Source organism: Elephantulus edwardii, unplaced genomic scaffold (genome assembly GCF_000299155.1).
Source record: "Elephantulus edwardii isolate Elephantulus edwardi_28Jun2011 unplaced genomic scaffold, EleEdw1.0 scaffold00132, whole genome shotgun sequence".
Taxonomy (NCBI): Eukaryota; Metazoa; Chordata; class Mammalia; order Macroscelidea; family Macroscelididae; genus Elephantulus; species Elephantulus edwardii.
Window position 1 is genome coordinate 1,159,514 of NW_006399882.1, and position 22,151 is coordinate 1,181,664.

The 22,151-nt window shown below is 41.0% G+C and overlaps 1 protein-coding gene across 2 annotated transcripts in view; it reads left to right on the top strand.

Annotated features, from left to right (window-relative positions):
- The window catches only part of PTPRG (protein tyrosine phosphatase, receptor type, G), a 924,714-nt gene that overhangs the window by 893,338 nt on the left and 9,225 nt on the right, over nucleotides 1–22,151 (top strand). For both annotated transcript variants that reach the window (XM_006893832.1, XM_006893833.1), the window contains 7 exons: nucleotides 1,117–1,252; nucleotides 2,085–2,231; nucleotides 5,501–5,594; nucleotides 6,334–6,410; nucleotides 6,903–7,031; nucleotides 11,457–11,603; nucleotides 12,251–12,393. In XM_006893832.1, coding sequence (XP_006893894.1) covers nucleotides 1,117–1,252; nucleotides 2,085–2,231; nucleotides 5,501–5,594; nucleotides 6,334–6,410; nucleotides 6,903–7,031; nucleotides 11,457–11,603; nucleotides 12,251–12,393 — 873 coding nt within the window. The remainder of the gene's footprint in view (nucleotides 1–1,116; nucleotides 1,253–2,084; nucleotides 2,232–5,500; nucleotides 5,595–6,333; nucleotides 6,411–6,902; nucleotides 7,032–11,456; nucleotides 11,604–12,250; nucleotides 12,394–22,151) is intronic.

Below are 22,151 nucleotides of genomic sequence, written 5' to 3' on the forward strand. Positions count from 1 at the left end.
ACCCCAAGGTAGCTAGTTCTAATCCACCAGCTGTTCCTCAGGAAAAAGATGGACAGTTTCCTCCAGTGTAATTTACTTCCTCTGAAGACCCACTGGAGGGTCATCAGCTATAAGCTGGCACAATTTGAAGGCAATAAGTTGACTTGCCTTTAATTAATGTTAAAAAACAAAATGTGTAGGAATAGTTGAATGGAAAGTCAGTTTGCTTTGTAAAAGTTCATTTAAATCACAATTGAAAGCATTATTTCCTAAACATCTTACCAAAGAGAAAGGGAGTTCTAGTGGCTTGTGGTAAGGAGTTGCACTGCCAACCCAGACACAGGTGGTTCAAATCCAATAGAGAAAGATGGGCAATCTCCTGTTATATCATTTAGAGCCTCTAAAAATCTACTGGAGGGTCAGCTGTGAGCCGGTCCCAACTCAATAGCACATAACAACATTAAAGGGAAGTACTGTTTCAGAGAGGAACTTTTTAATACTGGGAATAGTCATGAGAACCTCAGTTGCAAGTAATAAAAGACTGGGGAAGTTACTCAGAAAAGGGGTTCATGGAAAGGAATGTGAGGATTAGAGATCGAGGTTCAAGGCCACACACACAGTTTGCCTCAGCAGGTCTGGTTCAGGGTCCTGCTGCTATAGAAGTCAGCCAAGTCCCTTACACCACGGGGTGGCCTGCATTCACTTGAGCTGTGATGGAGAAAGCCAATGCAGAACACTTTTCTTCCAGCTTTTAGAGTGTAAATGCAGTCTTTGTTCCCCACTATGACTCTGAGGTGGGAAATGGCCAAATAAACCTGGATTCTATCCACAACAGATAACCCCAATCAACTATACTGAGTGCTGTGTACTCACTGTGGGTTTTCACAGGCAGTGAATCACACAGGAGGAGGTTCCACATCTTTCTTCTGCAGAGCAGCTGTTTGATTTGAACAGGGTACCTTTGGGTTGGCAGCACAACTCCTTACCCACTAAGCCACAAGAGCTCTCTATCTTCATCAGAAATTTGAATTGAGCTCTAAACTCATTAACTGTTTGCATTGGTTTTTATTACTATTCCATGATTAATGACTTGATAGAGCAAAAGGTGCTGGAATTGACTGTCTTCATTGCTTACAGCGCTGGTGTGGGCAGGACGGGCACCTACATTGTGATAGACAGCATGCTGCAACAGATAAAAGACAAAAGCACAGTTAATGTCCTGGGATTCCTGAAACACATCAGGACACAGCGCAACTACCTCGTCCAGACGGAGGTAAGAGCTGCTGCTCTCGTTAGCTCCCACCACGTGCGTTAGTCAAGAGTTGAATGATCCTGAGGAGAGAGGTTGGCTCCTTTCAGGCTTGAGGGGGTATATGGGTTTGTATCAGGGAATAACCTCTTCAGTACCGGTATTTCTTTTCTGTGTGGCTCTTGACATCACTATAGAAACACTTAGAAACATGCAGTTTGTTAGCACTGTATCAGATGCTTGGAGAAGGCAGACATGCTGTTTGGCCTGTGGGATATCATTGAATGCACAGTTTCCTGCATGGAACCTATTGTGGACATTGTATCGAGGTAAAGGGGCCCAGGCATGCCCATGCTATGGGTCAGCCCTATCAATGGCTGGAAGGAATTCACTGGTGTGATGGATTGAACTGCATCCTCTCAAAACAGAAATCCTAACCTCTGTGATTATTAATTCCATTTGAGAACATGTATTCTGTGACATTAATTAGGCAGGATTAGTGTAAGGTGTATTTTTGATTCAATCTCTACAAGACATAGAAGGATCTGACTAGACAAATAGAAATGGGGACATGCTGATGCCGGGCCACCTGGAAAGCTCATAAGACAATGGAAGCCGAAGAGATAGAGACCTTCCTTCCCTTAGAGCAAACAGAGAAAATCTTCTACACCTGGCACCTTGAGTTCAGATTGCTAGTCTCCTGACTGTATGAAAAGTAATTGTGTATGGTAAAGCCCTCCACTGTGGTACTTCTGGGGTAGCAGCCCAGGAGGTCCCCGCGAGTCCCTGAGTTAATCTAAGCTGACTTTGTGAATTGAGGAGGGATGCTCAGACACCTCTCTCTTGTCCCATCCAGGAGCAGTACATTTTCATCCACGATGCCTTGTTGGAAGCCATTCTTGGAAAGGAGACTGAAGTATCTTCAAACCAGCTGCACAGTTATGTTAACAGCATCCTCATACCTGGAGTAGGAGGAAAGACACGGCTGGAAAAGCAATTCAAGGTAGTGTTTTTAATCAGCTGCTACATGAAAAAGCAAGAAAGTGAAAAAAAATGTGTTTTCATTTGCAGAGAGAAGAGGGTTGTTAGGTCTTGTTTCCTACTACTTGCACTCCTGACAGTTTGGCATCATTGAGTTCCAAAGCCCGGGTCGTTACGGGAACCTCCATTGACCATATGCCACTTAGGCACAATTTCAAACCACAGGCAGAGCTGACAGGGTCGGGAGAGGGGCCCCGTGTGGAGTTCTTATTCTCCAAAGAACTATCCACCTACCTCGGACTGTAGAGTTTCAGTCCAGAGCCACAGCTTTGCTTTGACATAACTGCATTTACAAGCAGGGATCCAGGCTGGCCAGGAAGCATGCATTCAGGCTAATGGGCCAACACTCCAGCATCCAGGCTTCTCCCTCCCTTCTTTTAACTTTATTCATCTCTTGGGACAATGGGGGGGATGAGAAAGAGCAAGGATTTGAAAGTTAGGAAGGAGGCACTGGTTCACTCAGAATGAATGTGCCGTTACCTAGGTTAAAGGTAATTTATGTCATAAACTCAAAATGTTAAGATAATGTGGTATAATGGGTTAGAGAATATGTTATTTGTACTCATTATGTTGTTATGTGCCATCGAGTTGCCTGCAACTCATAGCGACCCTATGTACAACAGCCCTCAACTCCACCCTATCCCGTGCCAATCTCACCATCTCCGACACACTTGCCCCCATTATTACCCCAGTCACTGAATCATTCGATCTCATCAAGGATCTTCCTCTCCTGCGCTGTCCCTCCACCCTCCCAAGCATGACATCCCTCTCCAAGGACTGGTCCCTTCTTGCAACATGTCCAAACTATGTCAGATGAAGCTTCAGAACCCTTGCCTCCACAGAGCAGCCCAGCTTCACTCTCTCCAGGACAAACCTGTTTGTTTTCCTTGCAGTCCATGGTATATTCAATACTCTTCTCCAGCACCACAGCTCAAAGGTATCAACTCTCCTTCTATCATCCCTAGTCATTGTCCAGCGCTGATGCATAGCAAGTAATTGCAAAGGCCATGGCACCTTAGTCTCCAGACTGACATTATTGCTCTTCAGTACTTTGGAAGGGTCTCTGCCAATAGACTTTCCCAATGCTATTCATCTTTCAATTTCCTGGCTGCTGGTACCAAGAGTGTTGATTGTAGAGCCAAGCAAAATGAAGCTGTCAACAATTTCTTCACCATCTATCATGATGCTGCCAGTCGGCCCGGTGGTGAGAATCTGTTGTGCATAAATTGAAAAGATATGGAGATAGGACACATCCTTGACACACACCCTTCCCAATTTTGAACTATGCAGTGTTTCCTTGCTCTGTTCTGACAACTGCCTCCTGGTCCAAGTGTAGGTTTTGCATAAGATCAAGTGTTCTGGGATTCCCATTCTTCTCAGAGTCAGCCACAGCTACACATAAGCTAAATTGTTATTTCTTTCACATTAAATTTTGGCAATCCAAGGTGGTGATGTTGGGTACTTTCAAGTCCACTGTACCTCTTAGCGACCTGCGAAAAGCAGATCTGAACCTTGCCTTATCTTGTACCAGACAGTACAGTCTGTATTTTCTCCACAATGCTTTAGAGTCTATCATACTTAACTCTATCAATAATAAGTGTTTATATATAGTCTAAAACCTCTAGCAATTTAGAAGACTATTCTAATTTGGAAATAGGCAAAAACCCTCGCTGCCATCAACTCACTTGTGAGGCATGCCTGACCATCGATTGGTTTTCCAAGGCTGTAAGTCGCAATGAGAGGAGACTGCTCAACTTTCACCTCCAGAGCCTCTTGTAGACATGAACCACTAGAGGCCTAGCTTACTTATAAGCAGTGGTAACATCCCACAGACTATGTCACCAGAGACTATTAAATAAGAACAGAAAAGCTCACAGACTTTATCTTCCTTGTTAAAATACTCTGTATCCATTTACTCAGTGCTTTCCTGTTTATTAGTCCACATTAGCTCTTTCAATTCTATTTTTGGCACATTGTTTTTCAGGATGGAAAGAGAAGAATCTCTGCAGATTCAGTTCTCGCTGTAAACTCTTTTCATAGATTAAAGGCATTCCTTAGACTCTCAACTGAAGAAATGAGACTTCCCACCAAGTTAGGTGGCAATGAACCTTACTGAATTTACTCCTAATAATTTTTAGCTCTTGTTCTAACATCCTTAAAATTCTAAAAAGCATTCAAAGTAATAAATAGTGAGAATACAAGGGACACAGTATCCTAAGCATTTAAAATTAGGTCTTAAAGTAATATGCAAGTACAAGTATTTCCTAAATTCTACCTTAATAATTTCTGCAGCATTTTCTTTTTAGAAATTGTCAAAGAATCAAGTTCATTCAGTTAGAAATGAGGTACTTTGCTTTTTTAAGAGACTAACCACATTAGAACTCATGTAGAAGAAAACTAGATTAAAAAACACAAAACTGTATCCAGAGTCCACTGAGGCAGAGGTAACAAAGCATCTAGAGGAGCGCATACCATGTACTCCTCTGAAATAGACCCAGGTCCCCCAGGCAAGAGTCACACACTGCTGTGAAGTGCTAACTGACTCATAGCTGGCCCTCCATTGAGTTTCTGAGCCTATAAAGTACATGGGAGGATCTTACTGATCTTAGTCCCTCAGAGACATTCGATCTCTGGTCTGGCCACCCACTCTCTGTCATCAAGGCCAATCCGTCCACGCAACGTAAGTGAGTAGATAAAAGAAATTTCTGAGAACCTTTTCAATTCTTCTTAATCTTAAGGAACAGGATTAGTCCTTATTACCATGAAGGAGTCTCTTCTTGTGTAGAGTCACCAAGTTAGCCATACCTGTGAAGAAGTACAGAAAGGAATTCACACTTAGAACATCACAGAACCGAAAAATCCACATCCATTCAATGAAGAGCTCTCATATCTGTAACAACAGAACGGGGCAGACAAGCCTATGGCCAAGGTAATAGAAGCTCTGGTGGCTTAGTGGCAAGGAGCTGCGCTGCCATCCCAAAGGCAGGCAGTTCAAATCCACCAGCTACTCCGATGGACAAAGATAGGCAGTTTTCTCTTTGGGGCAGCTATGACTCAGTTCCAAATTGATGGTACATAACAACTACGAATGAAGCACAACTGTTCTGTGGGATAAAAACATGTATTTGTTCTTCAGTAACCAGATTCCTGGTAGTTTTTGCCAAATTGTCAAGCAAATATATTCGTTATACCTTTGAATGAAAACTAAACGGTTGTTTCTCTCTCTTTCAGCTGGTCACACAGTGTAATGCAAAATATGTGGAATGCTTTAGCGCTCAGAAGGAGTGCAACAAAGAAAAGAACAGAAACTCATCAGTTGTGCCATGTAAGCGCTGCAGATCCATCTAGGGCAGAATGTTAACTGTCAGTGCAAACAGGGCTGTGTGGTACAGCTGGATGGCAAGGCTGTCCAGCACGTCTGTCTGACGTGAAGTCTAGTTTCTGTTTGCCTCAACATTCAAGCTCTAGGCTGCTTCTCCCACATTTTAATAAAAAACTGAGATGACTGGGGTCAGCTGTAACTGGCAGCATTAAATTGTTGTGCTGTTGAGGTCAAGGTACTCTTGTCGGTTGAAGCACAGGAGCAGAGGACACACTGAGAGGTGTTATGTGCACACTATAGCCACAGGCATGGGAGGGGTCCTTGGAAGATTTCTCTCTACTGAGGAGATTGACCTTCACCTGCCTCCACACTGGGCAGAAGGCTCAGAATGAGAAGATGGAAAACAGCAAAGAATAATATTTTGATAGAAACGGGGTAGATCAAACTGAGAGAATGCTCGAAAGCCCTGTGTGGTCTCTATGGAGTGTTCTGTCAGTGAACACTTATGTGACAGCCTCTTCCACACAAGCATGTATTCCTACAATGCCTATGTCCTGAGCCTGTCCAGCAAACTTTGATTTTAGACCCTGCCTGAGCTGGTAATACTTGGTGCGGCTAAAAATGGGATAAATGTTCTAAATAAAGCGGGAGAGGCAATAAGTTACTAAGTAAATATTTGAAAGTGTTCTTGTTTCTATGTCTAGAAAGCAAATGTGCTGTTTCTCTTTTTTCCTTGTGGCAGCTGAGCGTGCGCGAGTGGGTCTTGCACCACTGCCTGGAATGAAAGGAACCGATTACATTAATGCTTCTTATATCATGGTGAGAGTCCACATTTAATTATAAATGAAGTCAATTAAACTGAAAGGTGCTAAAGAGCAGCTATCACCTAGGTGACTGGTTTTATTTTTCCCGTGATTTCTCAATGGGTAATATAGAAAATACAGTGATTTCCTTATCTTGAAACCTGGAAGAAAAGACACCTAAATCAGTGGGGGTACAGAAATGCGTAAGTCAGTGCTTCTAAAGGAATCAAGTCTATTGTTCATTTCACCCCTCTAGTCATTGAATAAACGCTGAAATTACTGTTCAGTAAAAACAGCAGGGGTAACTAGAAGAGAATTGCACATGGAGGGAAAATTGTCTACATGTGTTCCCAGAAGTACATCTGAAAATTAGTCAAATGTACTGAGTGCCTTTTTCAGTTATTTTAGTGCAGTCAAAACAATGGATTCTTATTTCACGAACACATCTTATTGCCACAATGTGAGCATAAACACTGATTTTTTTCCCCCCCTTTCTTCCCAATTGAAGGGCTATTACAGGAGCAATGAATTTATCATAACCCAGCATCCTCTACCACATACTACGAAGGATTTCTGGCGAATGATTTGGGATCATAATGCACAGATCATTGTCATGCTGCCAGACAACCAGAGCTTGGTAAGGAGAGCACATCTGCTCTGTCGTAATGAACCCAAGAAGCAGAGGTTACTTTGATACCTTGCCACCGAGTTATAGTGTCTCTGTGTGCTAGTGAGAGAATTTCCACTTACTGAAGTCTATACTGATACCTTGTATAGTCCCATAATTACTGTCCTTGCAAGTTCCATCCTCAAAACTAGATTGTTCACACAATGCAGGCAAAGATTTGGGGGAAGTAGGTCCTTTCACCTCATTACAACAATATTTTAGACAGACTTTTTACCTATTCTAAGCAGTTTTCACAAAATATCAAAATAGCTAACATTTGAATATGTAACCATGTTAACAGCATAGTCTTGGTCACATTTAAACCACTCAATCAATTTATGTGGTAAGCACTATTATCCCATTTAATTGCTGGCAAAGCTGAGGAAGCAACTTGGCCAAGGGCACATAGTAAGTAGATTCAGGATTTGAACCAGAGCCCATGCTTTGCCACCCATCTGCTATACTGTATGTCAGACTCTGCATCATAAGAAATGCTTTCCAGAATAAAAATCTAGAGTAGTGCTAGTACCAAAAATCTCCAAACTCAATGAGTCAGAACCGACTCACAACTGACCCTCCAGCAGGTATCCAAGATGATAAATAGAACAGAGAAAAATTACCTGTCATTGTTCTGATGAGCCTGTGGTGTATTCAGAGTGTCAGAGGCTTGGCCTTTGCATTAGTAGTGCAACTCTTACAGGACTGTGGCCCAGAGCTCCCTACCAATAGCAGTGTACCCTATTAATTTCCTTGTTCCATTACAAGGGAAGGACGAGTCAAGGCTAATTTTGTGCCAGTACTTTTGAAGGCCATGACTAAGCTAGCAGTTCTTTCCCCTCCCCCAGTTTAGGTCTGTAAACCATAGAGCAGAGGGGAGAGCAAGTTGGTAAAATAAGCATAAATGTTTGTGTTAAGTATGCATATGGTCTGCAAGACCAGAGCAGAATTAGTGGGTCTTCAAAATTAACTGTGTGGACATATAAGCCCACAAGGTCAAAACATAACCCAGAGAAACTCTGCTTCCAGGAGTGTCAGCTTAATGAGTGCTTTAATCAGGAAGGAACAGCCTGAGATTGAACCCCTAGTCTTGATGACATGCGTTTGACTGTGTGCCCAGGCGGTCGGAACTTCTTCACTTTGTCGCCTTGTGCTCCAGCTTCCGAATACCAAGGCTGCTTCTGTATGATAGAATGGCAGCGGGCTTGAGAATCTTTAAGTAAAAGCTGGAGTGCAAATTTTCAAATTAGCTGGCACCAGAGGTCTCTTCTCTTTGGCATGTGGAAAGCGGAGGCATTTAGGGTTGCTAAAACGTTCATTTGTTGGAAGAACCAGTATTTTGTAATAATCCCTTAACTGAGGGCAACCATCAGAAAAAAAATAGCATCTAGCCAGGAGGAGCTCATTTGCATGGGAAGGCTGGACCAGAGAAGAGATGCCATGTGCTGTAGACAGGGAGGATGCCACAGGCCTCCCTGGGACTTGTCACCTCAGTGTCTGAGACCAAGGGAGGCTGGATTGGAGTCCGAGCCAGCAGACATGCCTGGGATCCATCATGGTGTCGTTTTCCCTAGAAATAATGTCTTGGATTTCATTTCTATTATTGCTGTGGCCTTCCAATGCTGCATCAGTGTGCTTGTTGCTGCAAATGATTAGTTTGTAACTCAGAAAGGAATGTTCTGCATGTTCAGGCATCCCTGACCCGTAAATGTATCTGGAAGCACAGTAACCCCGAGCTGCCTGTAACATTTCTTTTTGCTCGTGTTTCATGATGAACGGTTAGTCGCTGGGTCAGCATGTCCAGTCAGTATTTTCTCTCTGTCTTGCTGCCATCATAAACCATAATGACATTGGTAGCCTTTAAACTAATCAGGTCATTTCCTCCTCTGGCTGTTTTAACAATTCCTGGAGACTGTGTTGTTAGTCCTACCTTTCACATATGAAAATTCAGGCTCCAAGAGAGTCATTTATCCAAGATCACTTCTGATCCTAAATCCTATACTCCTTTCACTGCAGAAAAGCTAGAAATATTTACCCCGTGTTTGTGGCTTAAATTTAGACACCCTGTCCATCATTGCTTTATGTCTGTGAAGTCTTCGGAAAAGGGCCCTCCTTCCACTTCTTTGGCCAACACATATTAAAGCCCACAACAGTTTCAGACTTCTTTTGTATAGACTAAGCCCAATTGCTAGTCTGTCTCCCCTTATGCTGAGCTTTAAAAATAAAAATGTACTTGGCAATAAGCTATATTGAAACTTGAAAGGGTGATAAGTCTTATCGGACGGTTGGCTCATTTCTAATGCAACAATATAAGATTAAACAAAGCTTGCTTTGTTTTGAGCAATTATTCAGAATTATTTCTGGCTTAACTTCCAGTAGCTAAGCATTTACCAGGAAATATCCAGAGAAATCGATACGGTTCGAGCAGCAGCTAATAGTGTAGCTTGTTATTTGAACTGATAAAAAAAAAATGGACTATGAGGTTCATCATCATCGTTGCTGTGTTTATTACAGAGCCTCCACCCTAAGCAGCAGTTGATGGTTTTCAGGAATGAAATTCAAGTACCAAGCCTGAATATCTATTTTTAATCTTAAAATGATTCAACAGTGAAAACTTGCCTGGTTCGAGACAGACTTTTGTTATTGCCTCTCAAATTCTAACATTGACACATCAATTTTTCTTTTAAAGAGCAACTTGTACTTCGAGCCTGTGTGTTTGTCTGTATGCCACCCTTTTCCAAAAAGCACCTAACTCTTGCTCTTTACAAGCAGTGGTTTAGAAAATGTTTAAACCTCTCCTCGCTTTGGCGTCCTCATCTATAAAGACACAGATGATAAAAATTCCCACCAAACTATTAAAAACAGTCCCACGGCCATCAAGTCAAGTCCAATTCACAGCAACCCTTAGTGGACGAGGTGGTCCATCTTTCTCAGAGTGCCTAGTGAGTTTTAGGAAGGTCTTTTGTAAATGCTAGTCAGTTGTAAAATTGCTTTTAACATAGTCCACAGGAAATAGCAATGAGCACGCCTTGATTGCTTATGTAGTTGTGAAAGAATAGGTTACAATGCTTTGCCTTTCCCCACAACAAATGGGAACCATTAACAAGACTCCAAACTGCATTGTTTTTACACTAGATAATGTGGGTTTTTCAAGACTTGGGGGAAAGGTGCTATTCGAATGCTTTAAATAGTTAGTGAAACTATTTTTTCAATGACTGAAAGATGACATCACTGAAAGGAGAAGTCAACGAATACACACACGTAGTTGTTGTGTGCCATAGAGTTGAAACCAACCCATAGCTGAACCTCCAGAGCATTTTCAGAGGTCGTTAATCGCACAGGAGGAGATTGCCCATCTTTTCCCCACAGAGCAACTGGTGACCTTGAACCGCTTGACTTTGGGATTGCAGTGCAGCTTATTGCCATTAAGCCACCAGAGTTTCCACATATACACATATATAAAAGGATTGTTGGGGTTTTTTCTTTAATTAATGAGGAAAACAAACTTATGAACTCTCAAAATATTTAAGCTAACTGAATAAGGTGTTACTTCCTTTTGTGCTATGACAGTTGGATTATAAAACACTTCCCAACTGGTGGCAATGCATCCCATGTAGGTGGTGTGGTTTTGGTTATCTGTCACAGGCAAGGAGTGTTACTGGCACCTAGTGTTCCAGGCTCAGACCCTGAAAGGTCAGTGGCACTCTTGTTAAGAAATGGGGTTTGTTTGGGTTTTTTTCATTATCTTCTTAACTTATTACCCACTTCTGAAGAAAACACAATCAATAGAGTAATTCAGGGCAAGCATTTTTGATAAGGATACTGTGGTTTAAAAATGGGTTTCTTGACCTCTTCAAAATTCCAATCTGTAGCTCCCCTCTGTGTATTTTATAGAGCATAGGCTGACTTTCTGGAAATAAGATACTGGCTGTATTTTTCTTACTGATACCATATTCAGTAAAATCCAGTTTACAAGACATTTCTTAGCTTCTACTTTTAGAACTCCTATATTTTCCATCTTAAAAGCCAGATTCTAGACACTAGAAACTTTACCAAGTATATTTTAGAAAAGAATACAATAACCATCGACGATAGCATGATTAGATAGGGTGTTCTGGTGGTGTTTCTGGAAAAGGTGGCTCCTCTCAGGTGGCTCAAATCCACCTGCAACTCGGTGGGAGAAAAGTGGACAGTCTCCTCTGCAGTTTGCACCCCGTAAAAGCCCACTAGAGGGTCAGCTATGAGTTTGAAATTTTTAATTTGATAATACAGTGAACCCAATTTAAAAGATGATGTCAGAAAGATGGGAAATTGCAAAGATGAGGAATCATTAAGTAACAAAACTCAGAACGAAGTATTTGATAGCATTGCAGAGAATGGGTTTTTTCCTCCCCACAGGCAGAAGATGAGTTTGTGTATTGGCCAAGTCGAGAAGAATCCATGAACTGTGAGGCCTTTACCGTCACCCTTATCAGCAAAGACAGACTGTGCCTCTCTAATGAAGAACAAATTATCATCCATGACTTTATCCTTGAAGCTACACAGGTAATCAAACGACCATTCCTCCTTGATAGCCTCGCTGGGGCCCGGGATCATCATTCTAAGTAATAATGAAGTCTCCTACCACTGTCAAGACGGGCCTAGCATAAGACTTTAGAACAAGACTTTATTTTAAATATGTACATTTCCCTTCCTTCAAATATTTGCTTTTCCCCCTAGCTGTGTAGAGGAAATGTAACAGTTTTTCTGATTCAGCAAGCATACAAATAGGCCTGTTGACCTAATTATGAAAACAATATATTAGAATCTAGTGTTTGCTTTACCATCAGAAATGTAAGCCTTGTGTTATAGTGCAGGGTTGGTGACATTAACTTGGGTTGAAGGTAGGAGTTTAGTAAACAATTCCAAGTGTATGAACTGCCTTCTTACGGTGTGGGTAAGTGTAATGGACCCTCTAATGCAGTTGTGTTAATTTTTCTCCTTGCATTTTATAGATAGGAAGATAGAGTAAGACATAAAGCTTATTATTGTTCCCCAGGAAAAATGAGATTCAGCTGTTTCATTATCCTGAACTCATTTTTTAATGTCAGGGCTACTCCCCAGTATACCGCTCGGGTCATTATACCATAGCAGAGCTGTCTGCGATAGTGAAGTCAAGGGTGGACACTGACACCTGTTTGTGTTGGCTACAGGATGACTACGTCCTAGAAGTTCGGCACTTCCAGTGTCCCAAATGGCCTAACCCAGATGCCCCCATAAGCAGCACCTTTGAACTTATCAATGTCATCAAGGAAGAGGCCTTAACAAGGGACGGCCCCACCATTGTTCATGATGAGTATGTATTCCTTCATTTTTTAAATTCAGCCGTTTCTCTATTGAATTGTTTAGGAGCAGAGAGGTAGAGCAGACTTCTGCCTGGCTCGGTGTGTGACAGATCATCTTATTTCCTACATGCACATATGCAGGGTGGTGTTCTTCTGTTTATATTTCGTATGTCCAATAAACTTTCCCAAGGCTTCAGGTTCTCTCACAGGGTATATTCCAGAAAGAAGAAGGACTGTGTCCTAGAATGTCCCTTGAGGTTTCCGAGGGTCTCAATCTTTACAGATGCAGACTGCCTAATCGTTCTCCCCTGGAGCACTAATGGGTTCTAACCACTTTCAGTTAGCAGACCAACACTTAATTTTCTATCTCCTGGGAGCTCAGGTGGCCTAGTGGTAAGAATCTGTGCTGCAATCCTAAAGGCACACAGTTCAAATCCACAGCTGCTCTGGGAGAGAAGGATGGGCAGTCTCTTCCCGTGAGACTTACTGCCCCTGAAAATCCACTGGAGAGTCAGCAAACATCATCAACAGTTCTCCTTAAATGACTCAATAGGGATTGTTTCGTCAAATTTTTCTGGAGCAATTTTGGAATCTGTAAACAATAAATAGCTCTAGTGCCAGTTAATTGTCAGTCTCCATTTTACCTGGGCTTTATGCCTTTCAAGCATGACTTGTACACTTAGATATGTACTATATGAACCATTTTCCAGAAGGCTTTCAAATGTGGCATCAGGATTAGAAGATCATCAAAGACTACAGCCTTCAGTAGGGATTATGTCTCAACATCAGGAAGATCCTCACTAGACCAGAAGGCAACATCATGATAGATAGAGAAAAGATTTAAATTGTTACTTGGATCCAAAATAACACCCTCAGTACCAACAGTAAAGAAATCAAAAGACATGTTACACTGGGGAAATCTCTCGTTGGGGACCTCTCCAAGGTGCTAAAGAGCGAGGATGTGAGTTTAAAGACTAACGTGTATCTGATCCAAGCCATCATATTTTCATTTGCTTTGTATGCGTCTGAAAGTTGGATAATGAATAAGGAAGATGTGGGAAGACTAGATGCCTTTGAATTGTGGTGTTGGCTAAGAGTACTGAATATTCTAAATCTTTTGGTTGTCAAAAGAACAAATCTTTTCTGAAAGAAATGCAACCAGGGTGTTCCGTGGAAGAAAGGAGAGTGAGACTTCATCTCAGGTACATGTTATCTGGAGAGACCAAGTTTTTGGAAAATTGGAGAGTCAGTGAAAGAGGAAGATCTTCGATGATGAGGAATGACACAGTGACTGACAATGGGCTTGTGGATGGCAGCGATCATGAGGTGGCACAGGACAGGACAAGGTTCCAGTCTGTGGTGCCAAGAGTCACTGAATCATAGGACTCGAGAACACCTAATCCCAATGGGAACCATCCCACAACAGCTTTGCTTTTTGTCTGCTCAAAATTTTCTGTCAAGGAAAAGTCAATTACATTTTAAGCTCTTTAAGTAAGAGTAAATAAGTTTGAATATATCTGTTTGGTTAAAAGATCCTTTTAACACCTCTCAGAGCTCAGAGTCAGGTGGAGGAAGCTTCTATAGAAATGATCTAAGGATAACGTCTTCACAAAAAAGTAAACCAGTTCTATTTGAGAACAGTCACAGCTTAAAAGCAAACTGCTTCGTTCTCAGTATCCTGTATTCATCTGTTCTGGACTTTATGCTCAAAGGCTGAATCTATTTCATTACTGTTAAATTTTATAACACAGCGTATGTTCCTAAGAAGAATTTTAGGCTGTACGTATGGCTCTTACACCATCATATAAGTTAATATTGGATTGGACTTTCACTCAGATTTTTTCCATTGTTCACTAAAAAAAGGATGACTTCCTAGCCAAACAACTGTTACCTCTAAAGATATCACCATTAAGCCAATTTCATTTAACAGTTCTCAAAATGTGATTGGAGTACGTATTATTGTTTTTGTTATATGCCGTTGAGTTGCCAGTGACTCATGGTGATCCTATGTTCAACAGCTCCGAAGCCTGTCTCACTAACTCTGACTCACCTACCCCCATTGCCCCAGTTACTCTATCAGTCCATCACATCCAAGGTTTTCCTCTCCTGTGCTGTCCCTCCACCCTTCCAAGCATGATGTCCTTATCAAAGGTGACTAACCATCTAACAAACAGTACAGCAAGTAATAAATGTTGGAAAGGATGTGGTGAGATAGGAACTCATATATTATTGGTGGGATTATAAAATGGTACAACCGCTCTTGAAGGCAGTTTAGTGCTTCCTCAAGAAGCTGACTATAGAAATTCCACAAGACCCACAAGACCCAGCTTTCCATTGTTTGGAATATACCCCAAGAAAATGAGAACTGAGGCTCAAATGGAGACTTGTACACCAGTATTCATGGAAGCATTATTCACCATCACAAGAACATGGAAACAGCCCAGATGTCCAACCACAATTGAATGGATTGAGAAATTATGGTCCATTCACACAATGGAATACTTCTGCAGCACACAGGAGCAATGATTTTGTAAATTACTACCTAACTGGGGAGGGACTGGAGAGGATTATGCTAAGTGAACTAACTCAGTCCCATCAGGGCAAATATTGTAGTAGAATGAGTATGAGGATACAAGGGGGGGGGCGGTTTGAAGCAGAGGAGAGGGGATGGGAGGGTGTTAATCATAGGGCCACACAAATTGGATGGGGGGGTGAGGGAAATGGGAAAGATCTTTTGTGAAAAACAATGTATTCAAACTTTGTAAATCAATATAAAATTTAAACGGGGGAATAAACAAGTAGTCATTGATACTGCTCATCCAGTATAAAAGACAAAGTATGAAACCAAAGAAGAGACTGGTCTATGGGCAGATGGCCTTATCTCTCCTAAAACCCAAAGAACTATATAGTACTTGGCTACTACTATCAACTCTTCTAATCAGGGCTACTAGATAGATCTGTACAGAATGGGAAGAAAAGATAAAACAGATTCTTAAATTCCATTAAAAAAATATCAGACTTACTGGACTGGATGAGCATGGAGGACTCCCAAGACTGTTGCTTTGAGAACATCTTCAAACTATGAACCAAAAAAAGAGCCCCTGCAGTCACTTGTGGCTAAATAATAGATTGGCTCTTAAAAGAATATCATCCTGTACTAGGGAGCTCTGTGGCTTAGAGGTAAGGAGTTCTGCTGCCAGCACATGCACTTCTGATCCACCAGCTGCTCTGTGGAAGATGGGCAGTCCCCTCCTACGGGATTTACTGCCTCTGAACACCCACTGCAAAGTCAGCTATTGACTGGTTCCGACTCAGTGGTATTCAACAACAGCCTGCCTTTAGGGGGCGCTGCTGGCCTAGCCCAGAGGGAACTGCACTGCTAACCCAAAGGCTGTGCCTCCCTCACAGTTCTAATCCACCAGAGACAGGGTCAAAGATAGACACTCTCCTCCCATTCAATTCAGAGCTTCTGAAAACCCTGCTGAGGGTCACCTATGAGTCATCTCCAACTCAAGAGCAATGAGAAGAAATGATAAGACCCTCCTTTCAAAAATGACTAGAAAAAGTACATCATTAGGGGGAACTGCCAGAAATTCAAACTAGACTCAGAAGAGGCCATGACACAAAGATGTCATTGCTGATGTCAGATGAATCTTGACTGAAAGCAGAAAATACGAAAAAGAAGTTTTCTTGTGTTTTATTGACTATACAAAGGCATTTTAATGGATAGATCCTAATAAATTATGAGAGGATGGGACTCCCAGAATACTTAATTGTGCTCATGCAAAATGTATACATAGACTAAGAAACAGTTGTCCAAACAGAACAAAGGAGCACAGCATGGTTTAAAACCAGGAAAGGTATGCAGCAGGATTGCATTCTTTCTTCAAACCTATTTAATTTGTATACTAAGCAAATAATTTGAGAAGCTATACTATGTTGTTATGTGCCGTCGAGTCGTTTGTGACTCATAGCGACCTTATGCACAACAGCCCTAAACCCTGCTCTATCCTGCGCCAACTGCACCTCCTCTGACACACCCATCCCGATTACCCCAGTCACCGAATCAATCCATCTCACAGAGGGTCTTCCCCTCCTGCACTGTCCCTCCACCCTCCCAAGCATGATGTCCCTCTCCAAGGACCCGTCCCTCCTGGCAACATGTCCAAAGCATGTCAGACGAAGCCCCAGAATCCTTGCCTCCAAGGAGTAGCTTGGTTTAATCCTCTCCAAGATGAATCTGTTTGTTTTCCTGGCAGTCCGTGGTACATTCAGTACCCTTCTCAAGCACCACAGCTCAAAAGCATCCACTCTCCTTCTGTCCTCCCTAGTCATTGTCCAACTCTCTGATGCATAACAAGCAATTGCAAATACCATGGCCTATATCAGGCGCACCTTAGTCTCCAGAGAGACACTGTTGCTCCTCAGTACTTTAGAGAGGTCCCTAACAGCAGACTTTCCCATCGCGATACGCTTTTTGATTTCCTGACTGCTGGTGCCAAGAGTGTTGACTGTGGAGCCGAGCAAACTGAAGCTGTGAACACTCTCAATCTCTTCGTCATCCATCCTGACGCTGCCAATTGGTCCAGTGGTGAGAATCTTTGTCTTCTTGACATTGAGCCTCAGTCCATACTGAAGGCTGCAGTCCTTGACCCTTCGCAGCAAGTGTATGAGGTCTTCCTCAGTTTCAGCAAGCAGGGTTGTGTCATCTGCATAACGCAGATTGTTAATAGATCTTCCACCAATCCTGATGCCACAGTTCTCCTCGTAGAGCCCAGCCTCTCGAATAATCTGCTCTGCATACATCTTGAAAAGGTATGGAGACAGGATGCATCCCTGGCGTACACCCTTCCGAATTTTGAACCATGCAGTGTTACCCTGCTCTGTTCTGACTACTGCCTCTTGGTCCAAGTATAGGTTTCACATTAGCACAATTAAATGTTCTGGGATTCCCATTCTTCTAAGAAAAATATAAAAGCATCAAGATTGAAGCCTCAACAACCTACATTATGCAGATGGTACAGCCTCACTTGCAGAAAATGAAAGACTTGAAGCACTTGCTGCTGAAGATCAAAGTCTCCAGCCTTCCATGTAATTCCATCTCAATAAAGAAAACAGAATTCCTCACCACTGGTCAACTAGAAACAGCATGACAGATGCAGAAAAGAGCGCATCAAGTTTTCAAGGATTTCATTTTACTTGGATTCACAGTCAACACTAAGATAACCACAGTCAAGAAATCAAAAAGCATGCTTCTTTGGGGAAACCTGTTGTCAGAGACTCTCCTACGTGCTAAAAAACAAGGATCTCAATTTAAAGATGGTGTGTCTGAAAGTTTGAGAATGAATAATGATGACAGAAGAAGAATCAATGCCTTTCAACTCTGGAGTTAAAAAAGAGTACCCAATATTTCATGGACTACCGAAAGAACAAACAAGTCCATCTTAAAGTGCAATCAGAATGCTCCTTAGAGGAGAGGATGGTGAAACTTGGTCTCACAGACTTGGGGCACAGTGTCAGGACAGTCTGAGAGACATCATGCTGGGAAGGGTGCAGAGCCAGGGAAAGAAGAACTTGACAAGATGGATTGACATAGTGACAGTAACAATGATCTTGAGAATATCAAAGATCTTAAGGATGGCCTAAGCTGGAGCAAGATTCAGATCCCTTATTCAGAGGGTCACTGTGAGTAGTAATCTACACAGTGATGCCTAATGGCAACAGCATGAGTCCATGTGGTCAACAGTTACTTTAAAGCAAAGATGAGGGTGTCCATGCATTGTGAAGAATGTTGCTAGTGTCCCTGAACTTTTATTTTTAACAAATTGTGGAATGTGTTTTTAAATTAATTTAAATAGAGAATACAATTAAAGGAATTTCAGGTGCTATGAAAATTATTTTTTTATTTTTATTGTATTATTTTTATGTGTACCGTCAAATCAGATCTGACTGGTACAGGAGGAGATTGCCCCCTCCTTCTCCAGCAGAGCATCTGGTGGATTTGAACCACGTACCTCTGGGATTGTAGTGCAGTGTCTTGCCACTAGGCCACCAGAGCTCCTTCGAAAATAAATTTTTAAAAAAACCAAAAAAACAAAAAAAACCCACAAAACCATACCTAGAACTAGTTTTAAAAGTGTTATATCTAAAAGGCATTTAACCAACCCAGTGAATTTACATTTCTTATTTTATTTTTTCCTGTCATTTTTTTACAAAGTCCCTTTAATTTTAAGCACAAATTTAAGAACCTCAACAGCGATCCTTTAATCCAACTTAATTCCTTGGCTTTTGAAAAGAATGTCTTTCCTTTTGCCATTACAGTCTTTTGTATGTAGGAGATATTTAAAAGTATCTGTGTATTTTGTTGACTTAGTTTCTCCTTCTACTCAAAGTTTCATTGGGTTAAGTACTTCCTTAACAATTTAAATATAAATGGTGGACAAAGCTTCACCACCTTCACCAGTCTCCAAGGAGCACTCTGGCTCCACTTAGCCCAAGACAATAATGATGACAGAAGAATTGATGCCTTTGAGGTGTGATGCTGGAGAAGACCACTAAATATCTCACAGACTGCCAAAAGAAAAGGAATAGGAAAGTCTAACACAGTAACTTCTCCTCATCCTGAACAAAATATGCAAATAATTTGTAAATAAACTCACATTACAAGTTAGAATAATGTAGCAAAACATGATAGAGAATTAAAAATTCAATAAATCCATTTCTGTAGCAATCATCAGATTTTAAAATAATATCCTCAGATTTCTACAGATTGAATGAAATGACTGTCTTTGTGAGTCACTCTGACTCAGAATTGACTCAACAGCATTGAGTTTTATTTTGGCATTAAGGGAAAAATCAAAGAAAATATACTCAGTAACTCAGCTCATTGGCATGGAGTCAGAACCAGCTCTGAGCTGACCCTCCAGTACGTTTTCAGGTCACAGCGGAGGAGAACACGGACCTTTCTTCCAAGGAGCAGTTGGTGGTATATTTGAACCTCCCTTTGAGTTGGCGGTGCGACACTTTACCCACGAGGCTTCAAGAGCTGAAACGCAATGAGACTACCTTATTTTGACTATGACAGGCTGTAGTCTTACCACGTTTCTGTCATTTATTTGCGTTCTCCTTCTCTGACAAGTCTCTACCTTACATACTCAGTGACTTTCTCAAGTTTTACTGTAATTTGTGAAATGAAAGCTTAGATGAGCTGGTAGAAGAGATAAAGCTGAAATCAAACTAGAATATTGAAACTAGGTACAGTTGTTGATGTGTGCCATTGCTTTGCAACCAACCCATCCCTGACCCTCTGGGTTTTAAGAGGCAGCAAATCACATAGGAAGAGATTGCCCATCCTTCTGCAGAGCAGCTGGTCGATTCGAATCACGTGCCTTTGGGATTGAGGCACAGCTTTTTAACATTGGGACACCAGGGCTCTGTAAAGAAACTACAGATCAAACAAAATGGAGTAACAGTTTTCAAACATTGATAGGCTATAATGCATTAATACTAGATAACAGTGAAATACCACTGAGATTTCATATAGATTGAGATCGTTATATCTCAAATTACTTGTAACTAATTCATTAGTTTAAAGAAGTCACCAGAAAACTTAAAACTAAATAATGATTAAGGCATTGTGTTTCAAAACCTGGTGGAATAGCCAAAAGAACTGTAAAAAAAAATACAGCAAAGCATATATTAGAGAAAAGATTAAACATAAACTAAGCTTTCAATTGAAGAAGCCAAAAAGGTACAAGGAATCCAAAGATTTAAAAAAAAACAACTAAAAACTCATGAGTCAGTGCGAGGAGTAGATGGTAATAATAAGCTTTGCTGAAAGGGATATAAAGGCACTCTGGCGGTTTACTGCGTAGTATGTTAATTAAAGGGTCAGTAGTTCAAATCCACCAGCTGCTCCTCAGGAAGAAGAGGGGCCGTCTCCTCCCACAAAGATTTTCAGCCGTAGAAGCCACTGTGAGTCTAAATCAACACAATGACAGTGCATGCAAGGAGCCCAGGTGGTACTGTGAGTTAAGCGGTTGAACTGCTAACCCAGGCCCAAAGGAGAAAGACCAGGCGGCTTGTTCCCACAGACTTTTATAGGAAACAGCGTGCGTGGTTCAGGCTGTCCTGTAAGGTCACTGTCAGTCAAACCAACACAAGGGTAGAGGGAAAAGAGAACTTTGGAAAGTATGCTAGCAAATTGAGAAGCTTCAATTAAGAAGGAAAAACCCTCTGCCATTTATCTGTAATTGAATTAAAAACATTTATGAGAATGGTTCACTCAGTTTTATACAGCTTTATGCTTACATATTTATGAAAAATGATATTTGGGATAGGCTTTAAAATACATGAAGAGGGAATAGAGCTAAAACATGAGAGTCTATGAGCTGATGGTGCTGTAGCCAAGTGGAGGCTACATAAGAGTTACTTTTGTGGATGTGTGAAATTTTCTGTGAGGAAACATCAAAAATAGGAGTACAAACATTTAAAAAGAAATAATCATTTGAAACTACTATTGGCAACACTGTACTAGTACATTTTTAAATCCTGATAATAAACATTCTGAATAATGTTTATTTAATACAATAAGAAGCCCTGGTCCTGCAGCGGTGGTCAGCATCTGCTTCCATAAAGATGTAAAGCCCTAGAAAGTCTGTGGGACAACTGTGCTTTGTCCTGGAGGGTCTCTATAGGCTGGAATTTACGAAACAGCAATGAATTTTGGTTTACTGAACACATAATATATGTTGGGCTCTCGTCAGAGCCATTTACAGGTATTGGCTGAGATTGAAGGTCTCTTCTTGGTAACTGGGAAACTTTGACTAGTTTTTAACGGAGTTACAAACATCCAGCATGCAGATAACCTTTAGTTATAAACAAAATTGTATTTAAAATCATTGCTATTTCATGACATACATCAAAATATTATTACTGGATTATTATTATTATGTTAAATATCTTTTAGTGTATCTGAAAGTGTTTTACTTTTTTTTGTAACATGGCAAGTTACTCTATATATTCTAAACTAAGACAGATATTTAACTAAATGGTATTAGATACAGACTGTACGTAACTATTCCAACTTAATGTACAAACTTCTCTTAAGACAAACTTAGTAACAGAATTCATTCAGAACCCAAGTACTACCTGACTTTACCTGAATGTGTCTGTTTCTTCAACTGCAAAAAGAAATAAGACCAGTACTATACTACCAGGTTGCTGTGATGATTAATTTCATTACCTAGGTAAATAACCTCAAGAAAAACTGGCACACAGTAAGATTGTCCTACACATTAGTGATTATTAATAACTGGATAATGGCATTGTTCTTAAACTGTTAAGAGTCCATCAAGTCCTACTCAGGCTATATTTGAATAAATAATACACAGAGAATATGTTAACCTAATCTCGTTACAAAAGCCATAAAACGCTAGCCACAGAATGTATAGTCCAACCTAACTTATCTGATTATAGAGGCAAACATCCTAAATACTGTCAAAATCTAGTATGTTATTTAAGAATAATTATATATCAAGAGAAATTAAGAATTATCCTAGGAATGCATAGATGGATAAATTGTTGATTGCCTTCGAGTTGAGCACGACTCATAGCGACACTATGAACAAAAGGCTTGAAGCCCCTCTACAACTATCAACATTTATCAAAGTTCATAGGGTTTCTGGAGGCATGTTATTTAGGTAGTGGATGCCACTCCTGCTTCTAAACCTGTCATAGTATGTTATTGTTTTTATATGCATAGCCACCC